Source organism: Bombus flavifrons, chromosome 14 (assembly GCF_040668555.2).
Source record: "Bombus flavifrons isolate JBK064 chromosome 14, iyBomFlav1_principal, whole genome shotgun sequence".
Classification (NCBI taxonomy): domain Eukaryota; kingdom Metazoa; phylum Arthropoda; class Insecta; order Hymenoptera; family Apidae; genus Bombus; species Bombus flavifrons.
Window position 1 is genome coordinate 10,786,715 of NC_138455.1, and position 23,752 is coordinate 10,810,466.

The 23,752-nt window shown below is 36.3% G+C and overlaps 1 protein-coding gene and 2 long non-coding RNA genes across 10 annotated transcripts in view; 1 reads left to right on the top strand and 2 right to left on the bottom strand.

Annotated features, from left to right (window-relative positions):
* LOC138186829 (unconventional myosin-XVIIIa) overlaps positions 1 to 23,752 on the bottom strand; it is a 65,205-nt gene that overhangs the window by 39,654 nt on the left and 1,799 nt on the right. The window contains exons 1-4 of one of the 3 annotated variants that reach the window (XM_069127054.1): positions 22,300 to 22,326; positions 18,877 to 19,560; positions 17,858 to 18,325; positions 15,199 to 15,333 (exon numbers count right to left, since the gene is read on the bottom strand). In XM_069127054.1, the coding sequence (XP_068983155.1) occupies positions 15,199 to 15,333; positions 17,858 to 18,325; positions 18,877 to 19,560; positions 22,300 to 22,311 (1,299 nt within the window). In that variant the 5' untranslated portion in view covers positions 22,312 to 22,326. Of the gene's footprint in view, positions 1 to 95; positions 2,248 to 15,198; positions 15,334 to 17,857; positions 18,326 to 18,876; positions 19,561 to 22,299; positions 22,327 to 23,752 lie in introns of those variants that run through there. The other 2 variants (XM_069127053.1, XM_069127055.1) reach the window with 2 other exon arrangements.
* Positions 6,039 to 11,129, bottom strand: LOC138186841 (uncharacterized). Of its 4 annotated transcripts, XR_011175013.1 has the most exons (5): positions 10,827 to 11,129; positions 10,322 to 10,656; positions 9,993 to 10,089; positions 8,815 to 9,693; positions 6,039 to 7,665 (listed from the first exon to the last, which is right to left on the bottom strand). It is a non-coding gene; the product is annotated as an uncharacterized LOC138186841 (long non-coding RNA). The 4 variants fall into 4 exon arrangements; XR_011175014.1 differs by lacking the exon at positions 8,815 to 9,693 and having other exon boundaries at positions 10,827 to 11,121; XR_011175012.1 differs by lacking the exon at positions 6,039 to 7,665 and having other exon boundaries at positions 7,813 to 9,693; positions 10,827 to 11,121.
* Positions 11,240 to 13,205, top strand: LOC138186840 (uncharacterized). Of its 3 annotated transcripts, none has more exons than XR_011175010.1 (4): positions 11,240 to 11,536; positions 11,613 to 11,790; positions 12,130 to 12,320; positions 12,415 to 13,205. It is a non-coding gene; the product is annotated as an uncharacterized LOC138186840 (long non-coding RNA). The 3 variants fall into 3 exon arrangements; XR_011175009.1 differs by having other exon boundaries at positions 12,133 to 12,320; XR_011175008.1 differs by having other exon boundaries at positions 11,613 to 12,320.

Sequence of the window (23,752 nt, forward strand, 5' to 3'; positions counted from 1 at the left end):
CACGGCTCACCCAATCCCTCGCATAGCATGCATTGAGAAAGAGAGACAGAGCCACTGTAACTCTCGTTTCCGAAGGCGTGTCGATAATGACATACCTCGACTGTTTGCGGCGGTAGTTTATTTTGTAGAAGCACCTCGAGGCGTTTCATGCACTCCCCCGCGCCGTTCACCGTTTCACCCTCAACCCTTGGACGATCCGAGCCCTCGTCCACCGCATCTTCGCCGTTCCGTCTTCTCTTCCCCTTTGCATGGCCTATCTTCTTCGCCAGAGCCATCTCCACGATCTCCTCCCATTCGATAATGTTCTCGATCGGTTTCGAATTTCTTTGAAACGCCACGTTCTTCCGGTTCCTCTTCTGCGAACCATTGTTCCATCCTTTCAACGACGATCCTCTCAGACCGAGGATCCTAAGGTCACCAGACTTCCCATTAGGCACCCTCTGCTCGATCTCCGCTGTGATCCTCCTCCACTTGCGCTCTCTAGGTGTCTTGATCACGTTGCTGTCGTCCCAACCCTCTTCCATCCGTTTGATTTTATCATCGATCGAACTCACCCTCAACGTGTCTGCCCAGCTCTCCTTTCTATTACATTTCGTTGATGTTTTCGATAACGGGGAGGATACGTGTAGGTTCTTGTTAGTTTTCTTCTTCGTGTTTGAAGCATTAGGTGACTTGACAGTAGTACGAACAGATGCATTTTCCGATGGTGAACGATCATTGTTATTTGTGGTCGTGGTCACGTTCTCGCGTCCAGCTTCTGAAGAATGCAAGCTGTCGCTGTCGCTGCATTCCCAAGAACTGGTGCCAGTTCTATTGATTCTTCTGTTAGAGAATTTTGTTGCCACGTTTGCTACGACCGAAGTTTCGTCCAATGTAATGGAGTTGCGGTCTTTTGGGAACCTGGTAACAGGACAGTAGATAGTCGCGCGACGATTGCTTTGTTTCGCTATGCCATTCCCGTGAGCCTCACCGCGACACGACCTGTGAAGCAAGTGATGCGCTCTCAGGGACTCTTCGTCGACCTTGTTTAGAGGCATCTCGATGGAAAAAGGCGCCGACAGTTCTTCTCGGTCTGTTTTCTCGTTTTTGTCCTCTCGCTTTCACGCGGGTTAATTATCCCTTCTTCCAGCTACGGGATCATCCGGTCTCACGAACTGATTCAGGCGCTCTTTTTTCCCGCCGAAACGAACTTTCGTAAAGTAACTTGTGAGTTTAGTTGTGAAAATCCACTTTGAATCGAGTTTTTACACGGGTAAAAGTAGGGGCGCGTTCGCAACACTATCTGCTACCCGTTTGATAATAATCTGACACCAGTAGTTGATATACGTTGCTTTTATCCGTCCTATTAAACATGCATCACGTTCCACGTACCATATTATTGCGAAGCAATTTGTGAAAAACACGCCGTTTATTATCTCGCGATATTTCATCAACTCAAGTGTCCAGGCTCGTGTCCAATTAAAAGTACGAAAATTATCTTCAGGATGCGTTAGTCATGGTTGTTTCTCATTGTTTACGTCTGGCGTTCCAAATGTTCCGAAATATCAGTTTCAAATAATTTCGCGAGATATCTACCGTTTTTAAACCTCGTAGGATTTATACACCAAGTTATTCAACGATCACCGACAATTACTATAGTCGAAATAGAATACTTCCTAAAAATTGTACTAAATCTTTACAACAATTATTCACTGCACCAGCACCTAAATTATTCGGTGTTTCTCTCCAACTGACACCTCTCGAAATACATAGCACCTTACACTTCAAGACATAAAAAACATTATTTGTTAGTAACCAAACACGAGGACGACATTGAGCAGTAAATACCCGAATCGTTCGTCATTGAAATTAAAGCAGATCGAACAACAAACTCAGCAGGGATCCAACATTGCGATCGATAGTAGCGCGAACTCATTGTCGACATATACACACGCGCGAACTGGAGAATCAAACTAACGAAAACACTTTAAATCGATTACTTAACGTTCAAAAAGATGACAAATATTAATAACATGTTTGCAACGAAATTTTAAAAAATTCCAAAATGACCAACGAAACGGAATCTTCGCTTCCTTCCTGTTTGGTCCAGATTGGGAGAGCCGAGGGAGGGAAGGAAAGGGCGAGGAGAGCAGGGCTCCATTCCGAGGAGCACCTCGAGCTCACCGAGTCTCGACTGAGGCAGGAGACAGCGGTGGTATCCCGAGACCGAAGCAGATCAAAAAGAAACGAAAGAGGCAGGCGTGCTCCCACGACTGAGGCGTTCCTTCTCTGCTTCGCGACGTCTTTCTCTCGCTGCTCCCTTCTTCGCTCTGTTCTCCGTCTCTGTTTCCGTCACCGTACACCAACTCTTTCACTTTACTCGTGTCCTCGTGATTATCCTCCGCAAATGAGATTTTCACTGATTACAAGCGATTGATTTCGTTGTCGCGGAGAAAAATATCTTTTCCATGACAAATAGTTTTCTAGCGATCGATCGATTGAATTGCTGATTCGTGCGTCGCTTTAACTCTGGATTACCTTCGATATTTAGTTTCCACGGTGCTATATGGTCTGCACACCTGATCGCACGTGCGAACATTGTATACGGTGTAAAATTTCAAACGAGAACCTGTACCTCTACCGAGACGAGAAGATAGAACACATCGTTTATATAGTTCTTAACTCGTTTGAGATTAAATTATTTTTTAATTAAGTAAGATTGTTTTTAGTAATCGTTAACAGTGGAAACTGGAGGAAATAATCGTCTTATAATCATTTCTTCCTTTCTTCTCAGTCACGTCAGTCATAAATCGTAATAAAATATTATATAATCTTATTGTGTTGTGTACCATTCTGTCTGTTCTCAAAGCCTTTCAGGTATTTTTAATGGCTTCCCTTAACTCTTAACCCTCCAATTCCCATAGATAAATAGAAACGTATTAATTTCATAATGACGGTCGTATAAAGCTCCAATTATGATCTTCCCGTAGAGATATATTTCTTCTATATATTAAAATCGCTGGAACAAGTATAAAATGGATAACAAAGGGAAACATAGTAGAATAAAGATACAATCAATAAATACATTTACGACTCGAAACTAGTTTATCGACAAGAAGTTTCGAAAAATCAGGTGGATATTTGCTCCTGATAATGAAAAACGAGAGAAACAACGTCTTTCATAATTCGCCTGCTTCATTCGCCTGAACATTTTGTATAACGATACGACCGAACGATACGGTTTGAAAATTTGCGAAACAGGTTTTGTCATGTTGCACGAACGTTTGTTATGATACGTTCAGATTATATTCCATGTACGGCAATAAAAATGGAAACTTATTCTCGTCACTCGACACTAGTTGCTCCTATAAAACTTTCCTCCCATTCTAAAATAAAATTATATCTTCAAACATATTATTAAATACTTTAAAAAATACCAGTGATCATAGTTATCTTAATATAAGATAAAATACATTTTCGCAGACATAACGAAGGAAAGTGACATGATTAAAAAATTCCTAAATCAAACAGCTAACTTTATAAAATAGATATCAATGGATACCAATAGACACAGAGGATGCTAAAGTGGTTCTAAAGCGAAGAACTATCGATTCACCTTTTAACGCCATCCTTTCCACTCGAAGGGAGCGATTCAAGCGCTCCGTTCAGCCAATAATTTGCATAAACACGGTTTTCGCAGAAACAACACGAGAAGAAAAGAAAATCTGTATACATGGACGATGTATTTTCATCTTTAATCTCTTCGATGGCCTCGTCACCTTTCCCTGCGAGCATAGATCACTATAGACGTCGTTGTTAAATCCACGACAAATGCGACGAGTTCAACTTCGACTAATTGAAACACGCTGTAATTGCATCCTCGATAATCGATTCAATTCTTTTGGCAAATTATGCGCAAAGATCGAAAGAGAAAGACATAATAAGCATCGATAGGATAACAAGATAAAACGACAAAGAACTGAATTTTAAAATCGCTGTTCCGCAAAACATGGATAATACGACTTGTCGTATTCTTCATCTATAGTCTTCACTAATGGGATTATTCAATGAAAAGTTGCTAAACTCACCATGTTCTCCCAACAGTTGCCAATTTTTCGAAAATCTCTGCGCACTGTTAGAAATGTTCAACATACAAAACACGAGAAAAGAGAAACGCGAATAAAACAATTAACTTACGTGGAAATTTCGACGGGGACAGTTTAATTACACGGTTGGTATACCTGATGCTTTGTGATTATGGAAATTAGTTGGTCTACGCTGTAATCAAAGGAGATTACAACAACGAGTCGCGTTCATTTAAGACGCGTTGCGTTATTCCGGACCGGAACTTCTCCATGACGAAACTTATTATCGTCAGGATGTTAATAAAAATTAGGAAGGCTCGGATATACAATTAAAAATCTGTTCACTGGGCAAAAAAGAAAATATAAACAAACTCGAAGATGGTATCCCGCTGGGGTAGCCATCCACGTGTTATTTAGCAATAAAGCTAGAAAAATTTACCGAATGTCCAGCTGGACAAATTGTAAAGTACAAATTAAATAAAAAAAAATGCTCCGTATTTTTATTATAATCTTTTAATTAATTAAGAATTTCTGGTCCATAGTGTACTAATTACAAAAGATCAATATATAGTATAAGAATTTCGATATTAGCCACCAATTTCAACATTTGCATTTTTCCTTCGTAATCCTTTTTCCATTAATCGATTCGGTACCAAATTACAGCTCCCTAATATTCGGTTGGCAACTAAGTGATTGCGGACTTTATCATTACCAGCTAATGACATTATCCGCAATCACTTAGTTGCCAACCCAATAGTAGAAAATGTTATAGCAGCAAAAGAGAAAAGAGAAACGTAGATTCGATATGAAAGAAACGAGATTAAAAATAGAGTTTCATGTTCCTCCCTCTGTTATCGTTTATCGTTTCTTCGTTCGATACCAAATGACAGTCTACTAGCCACGAATAATCTTACAGGAAAAGAAAAAACAGAAAAAGTAACGCAGATACGAGAGACTACAGTTTTAATGTACCTAATCTTCGGTGTTACGAGTTTCTTAAAATAGTAGCATCTTTTCTCGAAAGCCCGTGACTCTGTTCGTTCTGTTGCTCTCTCAGCACGCGGATCGCGTGCACCAGGACGCACGTGACGAGTCTGCAAATGCCTCGTCTTCGCGTCTCGCAGTTGGGGACTTGCCTTTTTTCCACCCAGCCTCTTTTACGCGCGTCGCAAGAAACTTCAAGCGGCTTCTGTTTTTGTGTGATCCTCTCGTGATGTATGCCACCACAGATTGTCGTGTATTCATAAAGCTAACCAGGGACGCTCGATTACACTTTCGGGCAGAGAAAAAATTACAGAAGGGAACGAGCGAAGCAAAAGTTTTTCCATTTGCCCACACACAACGTGGTAAACGTATATACTGTTTTCTAATTCTTTTTACACTTCCAGCTTCAATGTACAATAGTTACGTTCAACGGTTCAACTTTTTCCTGGAATAATCGTCGTCGTAGTGGAAGATATCGGGAACGAGATAATCTTCACTGGAAATCGTAACTTATATTTATTCTTTTCTTCTCTTAACACGAACAGATGAACTTTTGACTTTAGAATAAACATACAAAGAAATGTAAATGAACATAGTAATCGAAGCGATCAATAGCGAAACTTTTTCAACTGGAATTTAGAATTACAAGTCATTTGCAGTTCAATCGCGTGTATGTTTTAAACATTACGTGAAATGGAATTTTCCGGATGAATAATATTCTGTATGGAGTCTACGTTGTTGCCGTCAAGGTCAAACATAAAATGCACGCCTGTCATTTCCTGATTAAGCTAGTAATTCAATATAACCCAACGCTATTTAAACATTTATATGCCACAAATGAGTGTCCTAAAATAGATTTTATTACCAACTATGGACCGAAAATGAAAAAGCTCATCATTCCATAAACATTGCTGGTAAGCTACGAGAAATTATTTTCAATGATATTTCTGAAATTAGAAATACTCGACAACACTTAACGAGGAGAAAAAATCTGCCTACGAAATCTCTCGACCTACGCCTAACACTTATCTACCCACTTAAGAGACGCATTTCTATAAAATCCCTAAAACAGCCAGGTTACGCATGCACTACAGGATCATAAATATGTTACAGTTAACGACTACTAATGTCATAATTAATCTAAATTATCAGGCAAACGACCAATCAATCAGAGTTTTGTGTTGGTGCAAGAGATTGCTATCTGAAATACAGTGACGGATAAAAGAACATTTGATATTTATACTTGCGTATAATAACTATACTATATAGATAGCGAGTTTGTTGTACTAAACATCTTTTGTATATGTACAATCGCAGATCTACATGATAAAAATTTCAATTAGAAACTTGTAGGAATAAAAGACAGTAATTTAATAGATCTGGTTAATTAGTGAAATATATTTCTATTACTAATTATCAGTTACGATGATTATATGTTGCGTATAATTTCTATGGAACATATTTTCAAATTTGTTTCAGATTTTACCAATACACTCACCGCACGTCAGCTGGCTGCTGAAGCGAGCAAAACTCTCACAGAAAGAAGACTAAAAAGAAAACACTCCACTGACCTCACTAAAGAAATAAAATAGTCAAACTCGAAGATGGTATCCCGCTGGGGGTAGCCATCCACATGGTATTTAGCAATTAAGATAGACAAATTTACCAAATTTCCAGCTGGACAAATTGTAAAGTACAAATTAAATAAAAAAAAAACTCAGTGTCGTAACAGTGCTAATAAAATTGTAAAATATTTATATTCAAAATATACAAATATAATATATTCGTAAATACAATACGATACTTTCTAGTATACTATCGTTAGTATCTCGTGAACCTGCCTACATAATCCATCTATCCTCTAAGTCCGTCATTTAAAAATTCCCTTTACTATCGGATCGACAAGGATGAGGCGCAAACCGTGTCCCATGGCAGAAGAAATGGGGAAGATCAAACGCATGATTACGCGATGCATTGAAAGGCGACACGTAACAGATGAACGAGAATACATTGCGGAAGGCGTGGGAAGCCGGGTTCTCAATAGCTGCGAAGAATTCCTTTGTAGCCGGATTTTTAAACGAGTGAAATATGTTGTCGTCCGTGCTCTGGCTGGTACCTAAAATCATCCCGGTCCGATGACACATCGACGTCACGCGTTCTTCGACGAACCGGAGATGTATTATACGGGCAAAAGGCGAGAAACGACGAGGTTGTGCGAGCAAGCGTGGGCGAATTACCACAGCACAATTTCTACGCTGTCGTTACGTGACACGCCGATTCATAGAAGCCTAGAGACACGGTACATACGTGGACAACCGAGTTCTAGATCCAACAAAGCCGTCCAGCTTGCGCAAGTTAAGAAAGTATGGGAGAAAATTTGAGACACGTGTTTGCTTACGAGCTAAAGTATTTAGAATATGCCGGCTCTGAGCTTTGTTACAAGATTCTTGTGCCGGCTACGTTAATACATTCAGGGGCGAATATTTCTTAAGCTTTAAAAAGATTCACGCACTGTAACAGAATTCTATAGACTTTTCCATGGATGCTGCATTCCCCAGAGACAATCCAAGCGTGTGACGTAGAGAACAATTATGAGCGGACACTATGAATGGATAATCTGTAATGAAAATAAATATTCAAAATGTTTATCATTTTAAAAGGAGGATTTTTCTATTACGTAGCCATTCCTTATGTTCTCTCTTTTCTTTCCTTTTTCAGACAGAAAATTGACGAGATGAATTTGAATATGATATGATATGAATTTGAATTTGAGTATGTGAGATGAAATAGGCAATTACGGTTCACTGGCGCTTTTTAAAATTTACGATCGTGTAGAAGTTTTAGTACGCTACTTCAAAGAGTTGTTTGCCCGCTGTACACCGAAGAATACTTGAAATCTCGTTGAGTGGAGCGTAACAACCGCTTCAAAGACTGACGACACTACTTTAAAAGTTATATTTGGGAGTTACCACCCTACTTCTCTTTAGTTCTACATCGCTTATTTTCCAAGTAGCAACGTTGCTCTGTTTAAAAAACTCTTGCCCCGTAGTTTAATATCAGTACAGACACTTCTAAAACATTACGCGTCATTCCCTCTGTCGGATGTCGTTCTATCGATCAGTTACTCGATACACGATCTTAATAGGGTAATTAACTTCAAGTATCACCTATTAAACGTTATATATGGAAATTTTATGCATATTATAGGTATTTAAAGAAAATGAATAGTGAATGAAAAAAAATTCACTGGCATGCTATGATTATGAATAATTCATTACGATTTTAAAAAACACAAATGTATTTGTTCGCGAATAGTAAAGAATGCTATTCGAAAAGTATGGTAAAATCTTGAATGTGAAAATGACAAAGTACGGCGCCGAGACGAGAGGCTGTGGAAGGTGAAACAACTAGAATTAAAGCGTAGGCTGGATCCTTGTAGCGGTACCGTAACGTAACAGACTCAACCTAGTAGCGCAACAAATCATGAGGAACAATCGCGCAGATTTAATTAGCCTTTACTTTCTAACGTGGCTTGATGCAACTGCTACTTCTATTAATCAACCAACGAGTTCCCGCTCATCTCGCTTTCGCGCCTCTTCTATGAAACTGTTTCGCGAAATGTGAATAACGTCTTCTTGTATGGAAGATCTGATAACAGGGAGACAGATTTAGTAAGGAAAGTTCGCAGGTTCTGATTGAAAGGACTGATTCCGCGAAAGAACGTCTACTTCTGTGAAAGAGCGTGATATTAGTTCCCTTTTCTCACCGTCTTTTTAACCCAGCTACGTTCTTTCATAAGAAGATTCGATATTCCAGTCCATTACAGTCCATCCGCATTTTTCTAATGTTAAAAAGCATCTCAAGTTTGAAGAAAATATGGAAAAATTGTTATTGATGTGAAAATTGGGTGGTACGGTTCCTGGTTTAAATTCTATATCAAAGTTTCTTCTTTTTGTATGCTAAAACGAGAGCAATAAATTGAAGTGTAAAAATTGGAGAATCGCAGCATAACACCTAGCGCTCTACTTTTCTATTTCGCGAAGAAACGAATCTTCTAAATTAGTCGTATCCTCCTTTTACCTGAAACGACCTGTTTGCCTGAATAGCAAAGGATGCTCCAAACCTTTCAGCGATAATATACGTCAGCAACTTCGAAATATGTTGCAGAATGAACATTTCGATTGCCTTTGAAAAAGCTGCAACCACGTTTGCATTCTTCGTTCGAGTCCTTTTCACGGGGTTGCTTTTGCGTATAGGAGCGAACGTAGGCAACACTTGCATTGCTTTACGTCCGAAAAAACAGCGAACGTGACACGAATGATGTTACAGCTTGAAAACTGCCTCGTTTCGGATAGGCGTAAGTATGCCACGGCTTTGTCGTGTATCGGTGCGTGTGCTCGCAACAATCCGCAATATTCACCGGTGTACTTATTCACCAACGTCAGTCCGGCCTGTCACTCGACATGAGTCATCAGCATTATCCTCTTGCAAACCACATTCAATATTTGCATTGTGCTTCCTTGCCTACAGATCGTTCCTCTTACCTACCGATCGTATAATCGCGACCAGGTCGAGTTCGAATTTCATCTCCAACCTATCCACTCTTTTACGAAATACCCATTTGTTCGAGTATCCATAGCGTTTACTATAAATTGAGTTTAATAGTTTAATAGTTTAATGTTGGACCTTAAACGTACACCGCCGATAAAATATTGCTTCTAGTAGAAAGATATTGAATTTTGTGAACATACATTATACATTACCACCTAATGACAAGATCCGCAATCACTTAGTTGCCAACCCAATAGAAGGAATGATCGAATATTTGACAACTTGATGGAATTGGACCAAAAGATTTATGTAAATATTCTTAAGTAAAATGATTCACGTTATTGATATGAATATAGTGTATATCAATAAATATATATTGCACGTAATACTAACTTTCTTCGCTTCGTAATATCTCCAAATCGTGTTGGAAACTTCTTTATATTAAACTGCTGGCATAATATACAAGAACTGACAATTTTTCTTTGGGTTCCTGGCGTAAAAAAAAATTAATAATAATTTTAATTCGTCAACTTACAGTACTTTTTATCTACTAGCTACGAACGACCGCAAAGATTGAAATAATCGGAATATGCATAAAACAGTACCTAGTATATGTGTGTAATAATAATATCAATATAAAAATAGAAAATATCTAAAGGGAGTTTTAGTGGTTTAGAGTTTAGGCTAAAATGGTGGTGAAGACGGTCATTAAACTCTCGTACCTTGTTGTTCGCGTTGCAAGCGTGGGCAACGAACTTCTTTTGGAAACTCGATATTTATAGAAAGGCAATAGGTTGACGTCATTCTCGGACTGCACCTATAAGTGCATCCTTTTCGATGCCGCCTGTTCCTGCGTAACATTACTTTACAGCCCTACAGTGACGATGTTGAAGAATTTTACTGCCGTTAATTCGCCACCATTCGTCAAATTAATGTATCACGTGAATTATTTTCTTTTCCTTGTATCTCACATTGTCTCCGAATATTTATTACAATTCCACTATGCCAGTGTTTATCATATCGTTGATTTTTTTACTAATTTAAAAGATCTCTGCCACTACGAAAAGAAAGAAATGAAGAAATAACAAAATAATTACGTTCGTATTTTAAACGGTTAGTTCGTATTCTAACCTATTTTATTGCTAATTCTAACTCGATATGTAACACTGTGTTCAGTTCCCTAGACTACAAATATTAATTTAATTTTAGACGCGTGTAATATATTACCTGAGTGCGTTGCGGATCAATTTCACCGTGTTATTAAACGCGTTATTCGATCTCGCTTCAATTATATCGATAACTGTTAGCCAATGGAGCAGAAATAGACTACTCATTGCTAAGTAACTACTGCTTACTTGTAACAGCATGTTATACAAATTAATTACTAGCCATTTAAATATCGTGACAGGCAAACATTAGGAAATAAAATTTTCGTGACAAAGCCTGACTTGTCTAGGAAATAAATTCACAAACTGAAGAAATTAACATTTACACAGAGTAGCTGGAGAAAGACTCGGGCTGACCATAAAATATTTTTAATTTCACCATACATAGCGTAGGTATCAATATTCCCTATAAAAAGTTCAAAGTATCTATTGGGTTGGCAACTAAGTGATGGCGGATTTTGTCAATACCACCTAATGATAAAATCCGCAATCACTTAGTTGCTAACCTGTATCTGACGCCAGAAATAAAGAAAATCTCGAGGATAAGGAAATAATTATTTTCTAAATCGTAGATTCGTTCGTTGAATTTGTAAAAACGTTATAACCAAGAAACCTTGATCCAATTCGATTAACATTGTTGCTTGTATAAACACATTCATCCTGCACGGTAATTCAAATGGACAGAATAATGCGTTCGCACGTAATGCAGTAGCGTGTAATTTTGATCGTACAATTTTACATCAACGCGAACGCCATGAATACAAACTAACAGTGCGTAGTTTACATCATTAATTACCGTTCACGTGTACGACAAGTAGAAGATTAAACGAAGCCATCTGTATTTTAGCGCAAAGAACAAAGTTATCAGGAGGAGCCAGTTGGTTAGTTTGCTTTTGGAATAACATGAAAGGAGAACACGCGATCAATGATTAGTATAATACATACAGTGGTTGCTATAATTAGACAGAAGCACTTGAACGTTATGAAGATGAAAGACGCAAAGAATGTAAAAGGAAATATAAAAGGTAGTTTCCGTGAAATCGTTACTTTTAACTTTAGGAATTAATTTTACTACTTTTAACTTAGAAATTCTTTCCATCCTTTCTTCTCCTCCTTTTTATGGTTAATATTAATATTTATACCATCGATATGGTAATAATAATTCTAATACTATTCTTAGTATCATCCAGAAATAAGAGATGAGAAATAATTTATTTTGCTCATCAACTCATTGCAAAGGTACAAACAGGTTGTTGCTAAAGTACATCCGAGTTAGTAAATCGACCGTTAGTACATCGGATCCACTCGATCGCACTCTACTTTACCAACCATCAATACATATAAATACACATATGTTGTTTCAGCAGAGATACGAACCTCGTTTTGAGTAGACTAATTGTAACCAATTATAGCATACAAATCCGGATTATATACCAAGTAAATTTTTTTCAGACAAATTTAATTAATTAATTATTCATATATAATAGGAAATCGTAGTAGACGATAACAAGAATGATCAACAAATGATGAATAATCGCTTAATTAATGTGAAATTGTAAGTTTCAAAAAATGTATATACATTTGAAATATATACTTAACAGGTATTTAATCTTGAATTTATATTTTCCTGTTAATATACGTATTTATAGAATGAAGTCAATAATGCACAAACCGAGGAGGTGGAATGAAAAGTTCTTGAAATAAAGAAGATAGCCTTACAGCATATGGCGTAACTTTAATAGGCCAACTATCGGAAAATTCTATCGCATTGCTTTTACCTCCTTGCCATTTAAAAGGCTCCTATAGCGCTAGACAGCATATGACCTTACTTTTATTGCTGCAACTCAAAATACAAAACAACAGATACAATATTCACACTAAGAGCTCTTCTGCGAATTTTTTAAAATTCATATATTGCGAGTATCTATATAGTATAGTAAATATAATTCAATGCAATAAATCAAAGAGTACCGTTTACATTTCTCAACGTATGTATAACGAGTTTAAGTTCAAACCTATCTCTACTATCTTCGCCTAGCTTCTACTTGAAAGCATCACTTTTCTTTTTCGATGCACTCGCGAATCACTCGAAACTATCCAACCAGATTCGAACTTTCGTTCCATTTCTACATGTGACGCACCCTGCATATTTTTATCGCGCTCGTCTTATTACACGTCCCAAGGCGAGTGCAAGGCGTTTCAATAACATACATTTCTACAGCAACTACCACTTTCGCACGGTATTGTCGCGAACGACGACGATTAACGGACAGCAAAATGCCGTGGCTCGGACAGAATTCTCGTTATGCATTAACTTGGAAATGATAGGAAGTTGTACTTGGTATTTATCGCTGGCAGCAAATCATGGAAACAGCCGGTGATTGCTTAATCAGAGGCGCTTCACCTTGTTGAATTTTCTTCAAGCGTAAATTAATCGTTCAGACGACACGACTATATTATTCATTATTATTATTATTTATATTGTTTGGTATTTCGTGAAATTCGATTAACCAGAGAAGAGATCGTATAAATAAATTATACTCGATTGTTTTTCACTTAAATCTTTTGCGATTATTCCAGACATTATTATCGGACATAAGTGACCGATAACAATTTTTAATTTATTTTTGTTAATTGATGTGCATGATTGAAAGAAATTAATCATTGCATTATACTGATCTCATCATATGGTTGATGCCATTCTTTAATCGCCAATTGATAATTGAAAATATTAATCATGCGAAATATTAAAATGTGAATGACGAACCGCTGATAACATCATCAATCATCAATCGCTAATTTTTTGCCCAAGTTTAATTAAAATTTCATTGGATATACATACTCGAACGTAAGTGTTTACGATTGAAACTGATTGATAAAATATTAAAATCGTGATCATCGCATGTGTCTCGTTTAAATATTCAAATTGAAACAAGTCGCTGGGTACGCTAAAAGAAAATAAAAATTAATCTCGAAATTAATTAACAAATATCGCGTTAATTGCATAGTATGTCGTATGATCGATAGCAAATCAGTTTCCATTCACGTTAATTCATTTTTTAGAGATATTGAAAATTGATTTGAAGCACTTTCTTAGAAAACAATGAGTAAGCAAGAGGCACATGGTTCGAAAGCATCGAGCATTCTCGACAAATAATACCTTCCTTTATTGCATTAGATTAAACGTTATCTTCGATGCTGTTATATTTATTCCTAATAATCTTACTGCAGCGTTAACAAACAGCAATTTAACATCGGTTATCGAAACAGTTTGACGCCGATAATGCTAAAATAAAATGTAGTCTTCGCGGACGTCGTTTTCAATAAAATTACACGACATGCTTCAACATTAATAACAACGTCGTGATATCAACAAAGGAACACCACCGTATCTAGAAAAATGCCTTAGTTTGTTCGACTTTGTTCTCATACATACGTGCAATATATCTCGGTACAAATACCTACTTCATTCCCACATATCAGGAAAAATATTAATGATCAACCCTTTAAAACCACATACAACTTGCAACTTATTATATTTATCATCAGTTACTGATATTCCGTTTTGGATATTTTATATATATTAGATATTCTTTGGAATTCTGTGCATTTCTGCACCGTCAAATTTTCTATCAATGTATAAAAATGCCCAGTCTAGATACAAACGAATAGTTAATATGCATAAACTGCCACTGTGACTAGCTACTTAATTTATGGCGATAAAAAGTGACAAAGCTTGATTACCGTGTAATTGCGCTATTATCGTAGGATTCCGGTTTTTGATTCGACAGAAAGCTGGTATTACGGAACGGGCAAGTCAGCAGATGTACCGTTAAGCGATTACTATGCCACTGCACCGCCGCGAGGAATGTGGGTGGAAGGCATCCGTCCCTACTATTGTCTTTTTCCCTCTACACCTTTCCTCCTGTTAGAGTTAGAGTACCAAACAATCCCATCACGTCTTTCACTTTTTCCGCTCGCTTATTTCCTACCTCATCTTCTCCATAGTTTCTCGTTTGCTTTCCTTTTGTATCTGATATTTTGTCAATTGTTATTCATTTTCTTAACACGATTTGCAAACGAATGATAAACCAACTCCTATTTGGTATTTCATCGATATTCATTTTGTAATTCAATTTGCAATTAAATAATAAAACTTTTATTATCCAAAGCGTTCTTCTTCTCTCTGTTTCTCTTTTTATTAATCCTTCTGTATCTTGCAGAAAGCTTGATTAATAAAGCACTTTACCACAGTTCAAACAAATTTGGCCATTATTTAAATAAATGGCTATTACATCTTTTTTTTTTATTAAATCAAATAGGCGACTGAAACGGTGTGCACTCTGTTTTGTGGCGTGACGGGAGAGAAATCTTGCAAGACTCTTTGCAAAACGATCTCACCGCGGGATTAAGACAGAAAACAGAATACTCACCATGTTTTGATGAAACCGCAAACTACCAGATCGACGAAGTGTACCGCCACGAATATTCGCAGCCGCAAGTTCGACCTGGCGTCCGTCGCTACCACCGCGTCTTGATAATTCCGACAATTCCGCGACCGGTTGCACCTGCAAACAACAAAGTATTCCATTACACATTCTATTACACGTTTATTATATACAACAGACACTCTCTTATTCGATCCCGTTTTAATTAGTCTCTGCTTTAACCAACCACATTTTCATTGCGTGACATAAGAATAAAAAAGAGCTTCCATCTTCTTCGATCAAACTTTTATATTTCCATTTCACTTTTATCTTAACGAACAAACTTTTTCAAAAAATGTTTAACATGGAATTGAAATGAAATTGAAGATGAGAAGTTTTAAAAGAACAGAGGGGCAGTCATTAAATCCGTTTTCAAAATTGTTTCTTAATTTATTTTTTCCATTAAACGTATATTTTTCCATTCTGTTCAAACTATATCATTGGATCCAATAAATTCTTCCCATTGAAATTATTTTGATGTTGCTTTTCAGTGATAAAATACCATCAAAATAACAATTCGACACAGATATCTACTTCTAATATTTTTCTCTATGATCATATAAAAATTTCTCTAAAGAAACGAGAGGTAACTTGTTACACTTGCAAACTTACAACTTACAATTTACAAATCTATTGTATCTATGTTGTCATTGCCACGTAATGACAAAATCCGCTATCACTTAGTTTCCAACGCAATAATACACACAATACAGTTTGCCAGTATATTCCGAGTAACATTCTCTAAGGATAATAGGTAGTAGTTCGCTATTCCAAAGGAATTACCAGAATTAACAAGTAGTACAAGAGTTACCGGTATTCGGATGGTAGGAATTCAGATAATAAAGGATCAACTGTACATGTTGATAAGATCATAGCTAATCGCACGCATTAAACAGATATCACGCGTGTAACGGATGCCTCAGACTACTTTCTAGCCGCGTGTGCGAGCTCAAGAAGATTAAAGTGGTTTCCGTCTAGCGTATACAGCACAGGAAACAGGATGTTGACCGAGAGAACACCTGCAAGCGGCCTAGCTGTACATAGTATAAGTATGTAAATCACGTTACGTTCTTTCTGTTAAGACCGTTTGGTTTACCGAGAAGGAGAACCAGGGCATGAACCTGTACGAAGGCCCCCAAGCCTAATCGATACATCCTCCTCTAGGAACTTTACAACCAGACCTGGAAATGTTCCAACGATAGAACTAGACAAACTTATGCTACTTCAATAGTATATTTTGTTTGCCATTTTATACAAGGAATGAAATAGAATACATAGATGCGAACAGAAATAGTGTATTTTGCAGAAATTGCATAACTTAAAGCAAACTCTGATGATGTGTCATCCGTGACACAACGATACCAATTGGGAGTCGATGTGAGTAGTCTTTTAGCAGAGGAAATCTTTTGAGAAATTTTGTTGTTCTTTTAACTCAGAAAGCGTAGAGGATGTATATTAGTACGTTCCAAGCACCTCGATCTTTCTTAATCAAAAGCTTCTATATAATTATAGCATTAATTAATTCCATAATTGGGTCAATGTTAATTCCCTTTTATTTTTAACAAAAATGATCGGCTCGTTAAAAGAGAGGAGATTCGCAAATAAAGAATCTGTTATATTCTAGAGATTATAAATCCCAGCGACGAGTTGACTCATTCTTCCCGGTTAACTCAGGATAAAACGCTGCGTAAGTCAGGATGGGTTTATTGTTGTAAACCCGATAGGAGAATCAATAAAAAGAAAGCTTATTTATCGGCAGTAGGCATTGAGAATCTCACACGGAAATAGAAAATATCGCATCGCAAGTTCATGTCGACAAATCTAATTACGCTTGCACAGCTTTGACTGTAAGAAGTCTAACAAAGTACTTAAGTACTTAATTCTCCGAGTTCGTGACCAACTGTCACAACCAAGGACCAATAGAAGATCATCGGTTGGATCCCACGGTAAGAAGTTATTTTCACGCCACGCTCCCGGTCCAAGTATAGTTTTATTATGGGTCATGAGTCACGATCCCGCTATATTCGGTGCATCAGTGGCAATGAACCAACCATGATCAGCCGGGGAACACCAGTTTCTCTGTTCCGTACACCGATCACCTTTCGAACCGACCAAGCGTACCTGTGAACGCTCTCACTTTTACCGGCAACGCCAACGATCCCGTGTAACCATTTTCATCGTGGAGAACGAAACAAGAAAGTGGGGATTAAAGATGCTGCTTATCGATTTCTTCTCATTTTGGAAAAATTTAGAGTACAGATTATATTTTTCGACTATCTTTTTTACCATGTTTTACTTGAATTTGTTGCTCGCATCGGAACGAAGTATCGACTTTTTAACCCTTCTGTTCTCCTTCCAAATGAATATTATATTTCATTAGATGTAAGTATAATATCCTTTTCTCATTTTTACGTGTAAGATTTTACAAAAGTAGATGATAGGACACCCTATATAGCAGGTGAGAAAATTTGCATTACTTATGAATGATCTAATAACAAACTCTTAAATGTTGCAACGTTAGTATTAAACTTGTGCTATAAAGCATCTCAACTCTACCAAGATGGATAGCAAAATTATATATTTTATAATCATTGTCTTAACTCACCTTTACGGTAACACTGTTAACGGAGCCCTTAATGAGATCGATAATTTCTTCCCGTGACTTGTCATCGACGTTAATTCCATTGACTTCGATCAGCCTGTCGCCTGGCAGCAACCCGGTGTCGTTGTTATGTTGTATCAATGAACCTGGTTCAGCGAAGATCACAGGTCTCATCTGTGTGACACCATTTGCGGCTCGTTCCACGATTACAGCTCGACGCAACGAGAAACCGAAATCGTTTCGCGGTGGTGGTTGCCTTTGGATCGTAAGCTCGCGAGGTTCGGGCAGTTCCAGAGGTACGATCTCTGGTAACTGCAACTCGACGCCTTGTTCTTCAAAGGACGCCGAGGATCTCCACCTCGACAAACCCTGGGATTCTCCTACGGGCGACAGGCTGAAAGGTGGTGTTGCAAAACTGGAATTCGTGGTGTCTGTTAGGGAGTCTGCAGAGGGGCTTGCACTGGTCACCACCTGTAAAAGATAAATTGCAATTCGATTGTTAAATACAAATTATAATAAATACAATAAAATAAAATGTGTCGCGCATATAAGCAATTACAGGGAGAAAATATTTAAATGCTATGTATACCAAAAATGAGCAAGAGAGGCTGAAATATGAGAGTTAGGATCGTAATTTAGTAATAAATTATGTGCAAACCAGCCTAATTCGTACGGTAATATTTTATGTAACAACGATATGGTAATAATGGCCTCAAGTAGAAAATTCACAAACCACTAGTGTTGCAAATTGCATGAAACGAGTTATCAACTACTCGCATTACCATACTACTGAAAACAGTTCCCTTAAAGTACGAGTTGATGGCTAGAAGTGTTTGCATTGGGAGACACATAGGTATAGCACCAGATTAGCTAGCCTCTCTGTACCTCTCTCTGTAGGCTAATGAAACACGAAGATCTTTCAGCTGCGAAGCTGAGCTTGGACAGCATGAATTTCAAACCACGAGCACCTGCAATACCAGCAAAAGCCTCTAACAGAAACCAATTAGGTCCTTCCAACTAACCTGCAACAGTTTGGTGTCGCTTTGGTGGTGATGATGATGCTGTTGTTGCTGATGTTGCTGCTGATGCTGCTGCTGAGCCTGCTGAACTGTTCGCTGAGGTGATACCTGCCACGAGCTTTGTCCTGTCTGCGTTTCCTCCTCGCTACAAGCTTCCTCCTTGCTAACAGCGTTCCCAAATCCTGACAAGTGTGTGGGCACGTTCTGGTAAGCGATCACCTCGTTCTGCAGCGTGTTTCTGACCAGTAAATTGCTGGCCTCCTGGTAATTGGTCTCGTTACCGTTCGGCAGATGGCTTTCCTCTGACAACGAATTCACAGTATTACTGACACTCAGACGTGGCCCCTTAAGAATTCCTCGCTTCGGAGGCTTTGGCGGCAGTGGTGGCAAATTCTTCCCTGATTGTCCGGATACGTTGGTTGGCGTAACCGAAGACGTAGTGGTGGTGATTGTCAATGAAGTCAAAGAAGTTTCAGAAGAGTCACTCTGTGTCAAACCATCCGGCGTTCTCGTATTCCAATTATTACCAGTGCGAACACTTTGCCCTGAGCTTGAAGAGTTTTGCGAATTTTCTAAGATATCACGGTCCAAGTAAGCGAAGAACGAAGCACTATAGTCTGCGGTGATACCACTCGGCAACTTTTCCTTCTCCTTCCGGCGACCAGGAATCTTTAACGATCTCCGAACCTGCAAATGAAACAGATACACTTGGTCATTTTTGCAGTCAAACTTTGTTAGAATGTACATATTATAGGTATAAATAGGAAAAAATGTTATACAGTAGCCAGAAAAAGTATTTGCACATACCCTTATTTTCCAATGTAGCCTTTTTCAAAGCTAGACTTTAAATTTCATTCTCATAATACCAAATTCTTGTAATTGCAATTTTTTAATGCTATATAATAAATACAATGGTGTGCAAATATTATTTACGTTAAGAAATAGATAATGAAGCATTTAGTGTAGAAAATATATAAATAGAAAAGAAATTAAAATATTAAAAAACTGGTTATATCTTTATTGTATAAAACTCGACAGAACTTTTCTACCCATCTAATACATAGTTTCCTTTTCTAATGATTTTCTTAATACGATCTTCTCTTCTTTAATTCATTTTATTGCAAATGTACAGTAATGAAACATGAAATATACAAAATAAGATTTTGAACTTGGTGTTTCAACATACGTATCTTGGTTTATATTCCACTGCTTTTCATTGCCAAACAGAAATTTAGTTTCCCAGAAAGTTATTTAATATGAAAAACAAGATAGTGCTGGATCATTTTTCTCTCACACGCTGTGCCCACATACTCATCCACTTCCAATATTATTTTCTTTGAAATTTGATGCAATATCAAAAAGATATTAAGGACATATTTAATAAGAAACATGCTGTTTGCGAGGTATATACTACAAAGATATTCGATACGAAAGATCTAAGGAAACGAATACCTGAGAGGCAGCCGTACGTGATGAAACAATGACGTATCCATTCTAAAGCCTATTCCTTTTCCTAGATCTTTCGTATCAAGTATCCTTGCATAACAGTATGCGAAAATGACGTATAAATGCACTTCAAGTTAATAATGCATAACAAGTTTACTACGATACTTTCCATTCACGACTCTATCTTTTAATGAACTTTATGACACGATATTTGTCAATCAATAAAAAAAAATACTAAGGAGATTGGTCGATAAATAATTGTTGGAAATACAAATTTTCTAAACATGTTTCATCGATAAAGAATTTAAGGGAGAGAAAATAATCGCCTGATATCCGAGATTAGATACTAAAACAGGAAAAGATAAATTGCAGAGTTGTGTGAGAATAGGGTAAAAAACTAATTATAGCTTCAACGTTTGAGTATAAACTTTAAATGTTAATGAATAAAATTCCATGAATGGAAAATTATTTTTCTACGTGTGCTCTATTTAATTAAAAAACTAATAATATATGTTCATGATTCAAGTAATAAATGATTTAATATTTGAAAATATTTTTATATTTTTCTATCGACTATTTTCCACTATTGCTATTTTACAACAAAAGTAATCGTGTACGTTCCGAGAAAAATTAGCGCCAAGATATACGATAGGATGAAACTACGTGTAACAGACATACGTAGAGAGGGAGCAATGACCGATGTCGGAACAATTACAAATTCAAGTGTAATTAAGTAACTATGAAAGTGCCCTCGATTTCGTAATTCGAAAAGATCTCTAATTAAATACAGCGCTGGGCTGTAATTCAATTATCTTCGAAACAAATCGATGATTGAATGAAACTGCTGTTTTTTTTAAGTCTCTGAAAACTAAACGAAAAACTAATAATACATCATTGGCAGAAATAAACTGCAAGAACATTGCACGCTTTAACATCCTACCTGAATTATGCTAACTGCAAATAAGTTACAGTTCTATCCGTACTCTGAATAAAAGACTATTTTCTAGGGTACATAATACACAAAAGTACATAATAATGATAACCTAATACATAATTATATATTTAGAACTGCAATTCTATATGCCTTAGCACAAATGTTGAGATCTTGATATCTTAATAATCACCGACTGAGAATTGAACAAGACTTAATGATATAACACTTTCACTTGAGTTCCATTACCTGCTGATAATGCATCCGCATTTCCTCTCTAATTACAAGGTACATACGGTACTACTACTATACGTCCACGACAAACAAATTACTTCCAATGCATCAGAGAATTTTTCATGACATTTATCATCGTGCACAACGGCAAATATGTTTCTAAATAAAACGGACGGGCATGAGGAATGATTAAGGTTATAAAAACGTAATATACGGTCACAGAAAGTTCGAGAGAGAAACTGATATAAGAATTTATAGAAATAAATCTTAAATAGCCACGTTACGTTCTAACGCTCTACATCGTTCGCTTCACTTTGCATTAAACATCTCTCGGATACGCTGACTATTTTTTAATTGGATGAACGAAACAGTGGGCAGACTGTTAGTTTTTTTTTTTTTTATTATTATTACGTCTATATATTAAATACGATATTCTGCGATCAAACTAGAGAAATGCGGATAAATACTATTGAATCAACGAATTACGTACAGTGATTCGGGAAAGTATTCGAACACTTAACATAGACAATTTTTCTGAGCATATTATAATATGTGTTATACGAAATTGTTTCCATAAACACTGTAATGATATGTACGACTATTATGATTATAATGATACAATTTGAAATTAATATAAAATAATGAAAAGGTTTCAACATTTATATGGAGGCAAGAAAGATGAGAAAATTTTATTTTACGAAGTACAAATAAAAATTAATATTTTCCAATTTTTACGAAAAATAGAGCAGGATGCAGATAATATGAATTCCTCGTTTATTAAATGATTTATAAGGAAAGGAACAAAAAATACTTACACAAATCACCATATCCTTAAGCTGATGTGTTGTTAAATTTAAAAAATGATTCAACACACTTTAATTATATTATATGAAAGTCACCTTAATTATAATTTAAAAGCGTAACTACATATTTTGTACCTTGTACGAAATTATACATTTTGTGTAAAAAATATCGTAACGATGAAAAATTTGGAATATTTACATGCGTTAATGTATTCTCAAAGTAGCAATCTAATTTTTTATTTATGTTTCTAAAAAAAAACAACCCGACGTTACAATGTATCGAATATTCGAAGAATTTTCTGTTCTTACCAATACATATATCTCTCACATACTACTGAATGACCTTGAATTATCTCGAAGTTACATTGCACGAGGTCAGTATGATATCAACTTTAGTTTAATATAAAATAAATATCAGGAACAATGGAGAATTTTATTTAGAATATAAGATTAATTAAATCTTAAAATTTTTATTATACAAGCAATTTTTATTTCATTAAATTCTACAAAAACAACGAAACAAGTATTTTTTCTACTTTTCTCATATAAAATTGCTACTATGCACTATTTCAAGCAAAATTTATTTTAATACATTCTATATACTTTACTATGGAATCATTCTACGTATAAACCCTGTTTCTTATTACTTAACATGTAATACGTTATCCGTTAAAGAATTACAATCTTTTTCACACAAATTGTTATGAAACGTCTTATCTCAATAAACAAAAGAATGTAATCAGCGAATTTTAAATTGTTATCAATTGTAAAGATTACAACAACACACAAAATGTATATAAAAAATGGCCTACTTTTAATACACGTGTAAATTTTAAAGAATGTATATAGTTACGTTTCATAAATTAACCAATCAGTAAAACGCGACTAATGCAGCTACTTATTTGCATTTATAATCTTTCATACTGACATCATGATAAACAAAAAATTAGAAAAATGTATTAAATACCAAGGTTCAAATATACACATTGAACAGAAAAGAAATAAAGCCGGAAAATTCCTCTAAAGCGTATGACGGAATATCTGTGGTATGCTGTTACTATGGTGAACACATACCACTCTTCAAACGCTACCCTACAAACTTCTTTAAAGGTGTTCGAACCTCCCAAAAAAACAGAACTCATAGATAAAAGATGAAGATTATCGACAACGACTCAAACTCGACAAATCGTAGGATTTATCTGCGCACTATATCCACTTTGTAGATAAGTACAACGAAAAGAACGCGTAAAGGTCAACATTCAACATATTCAGCATGGACGTATCTCGACAAATTTTTATCGAACGAACGAGATAAATCTTAACAAGATAATATTACGCATATTTCATGTACCAAAAGAGAAGAATACTATACTAAAAATAAACTAACACTATGTGTTAATCATTCATATATCTAATATCTTCAACCTACTGTTTCAACTAGGTTAATTTACAAAAATAAACAAAC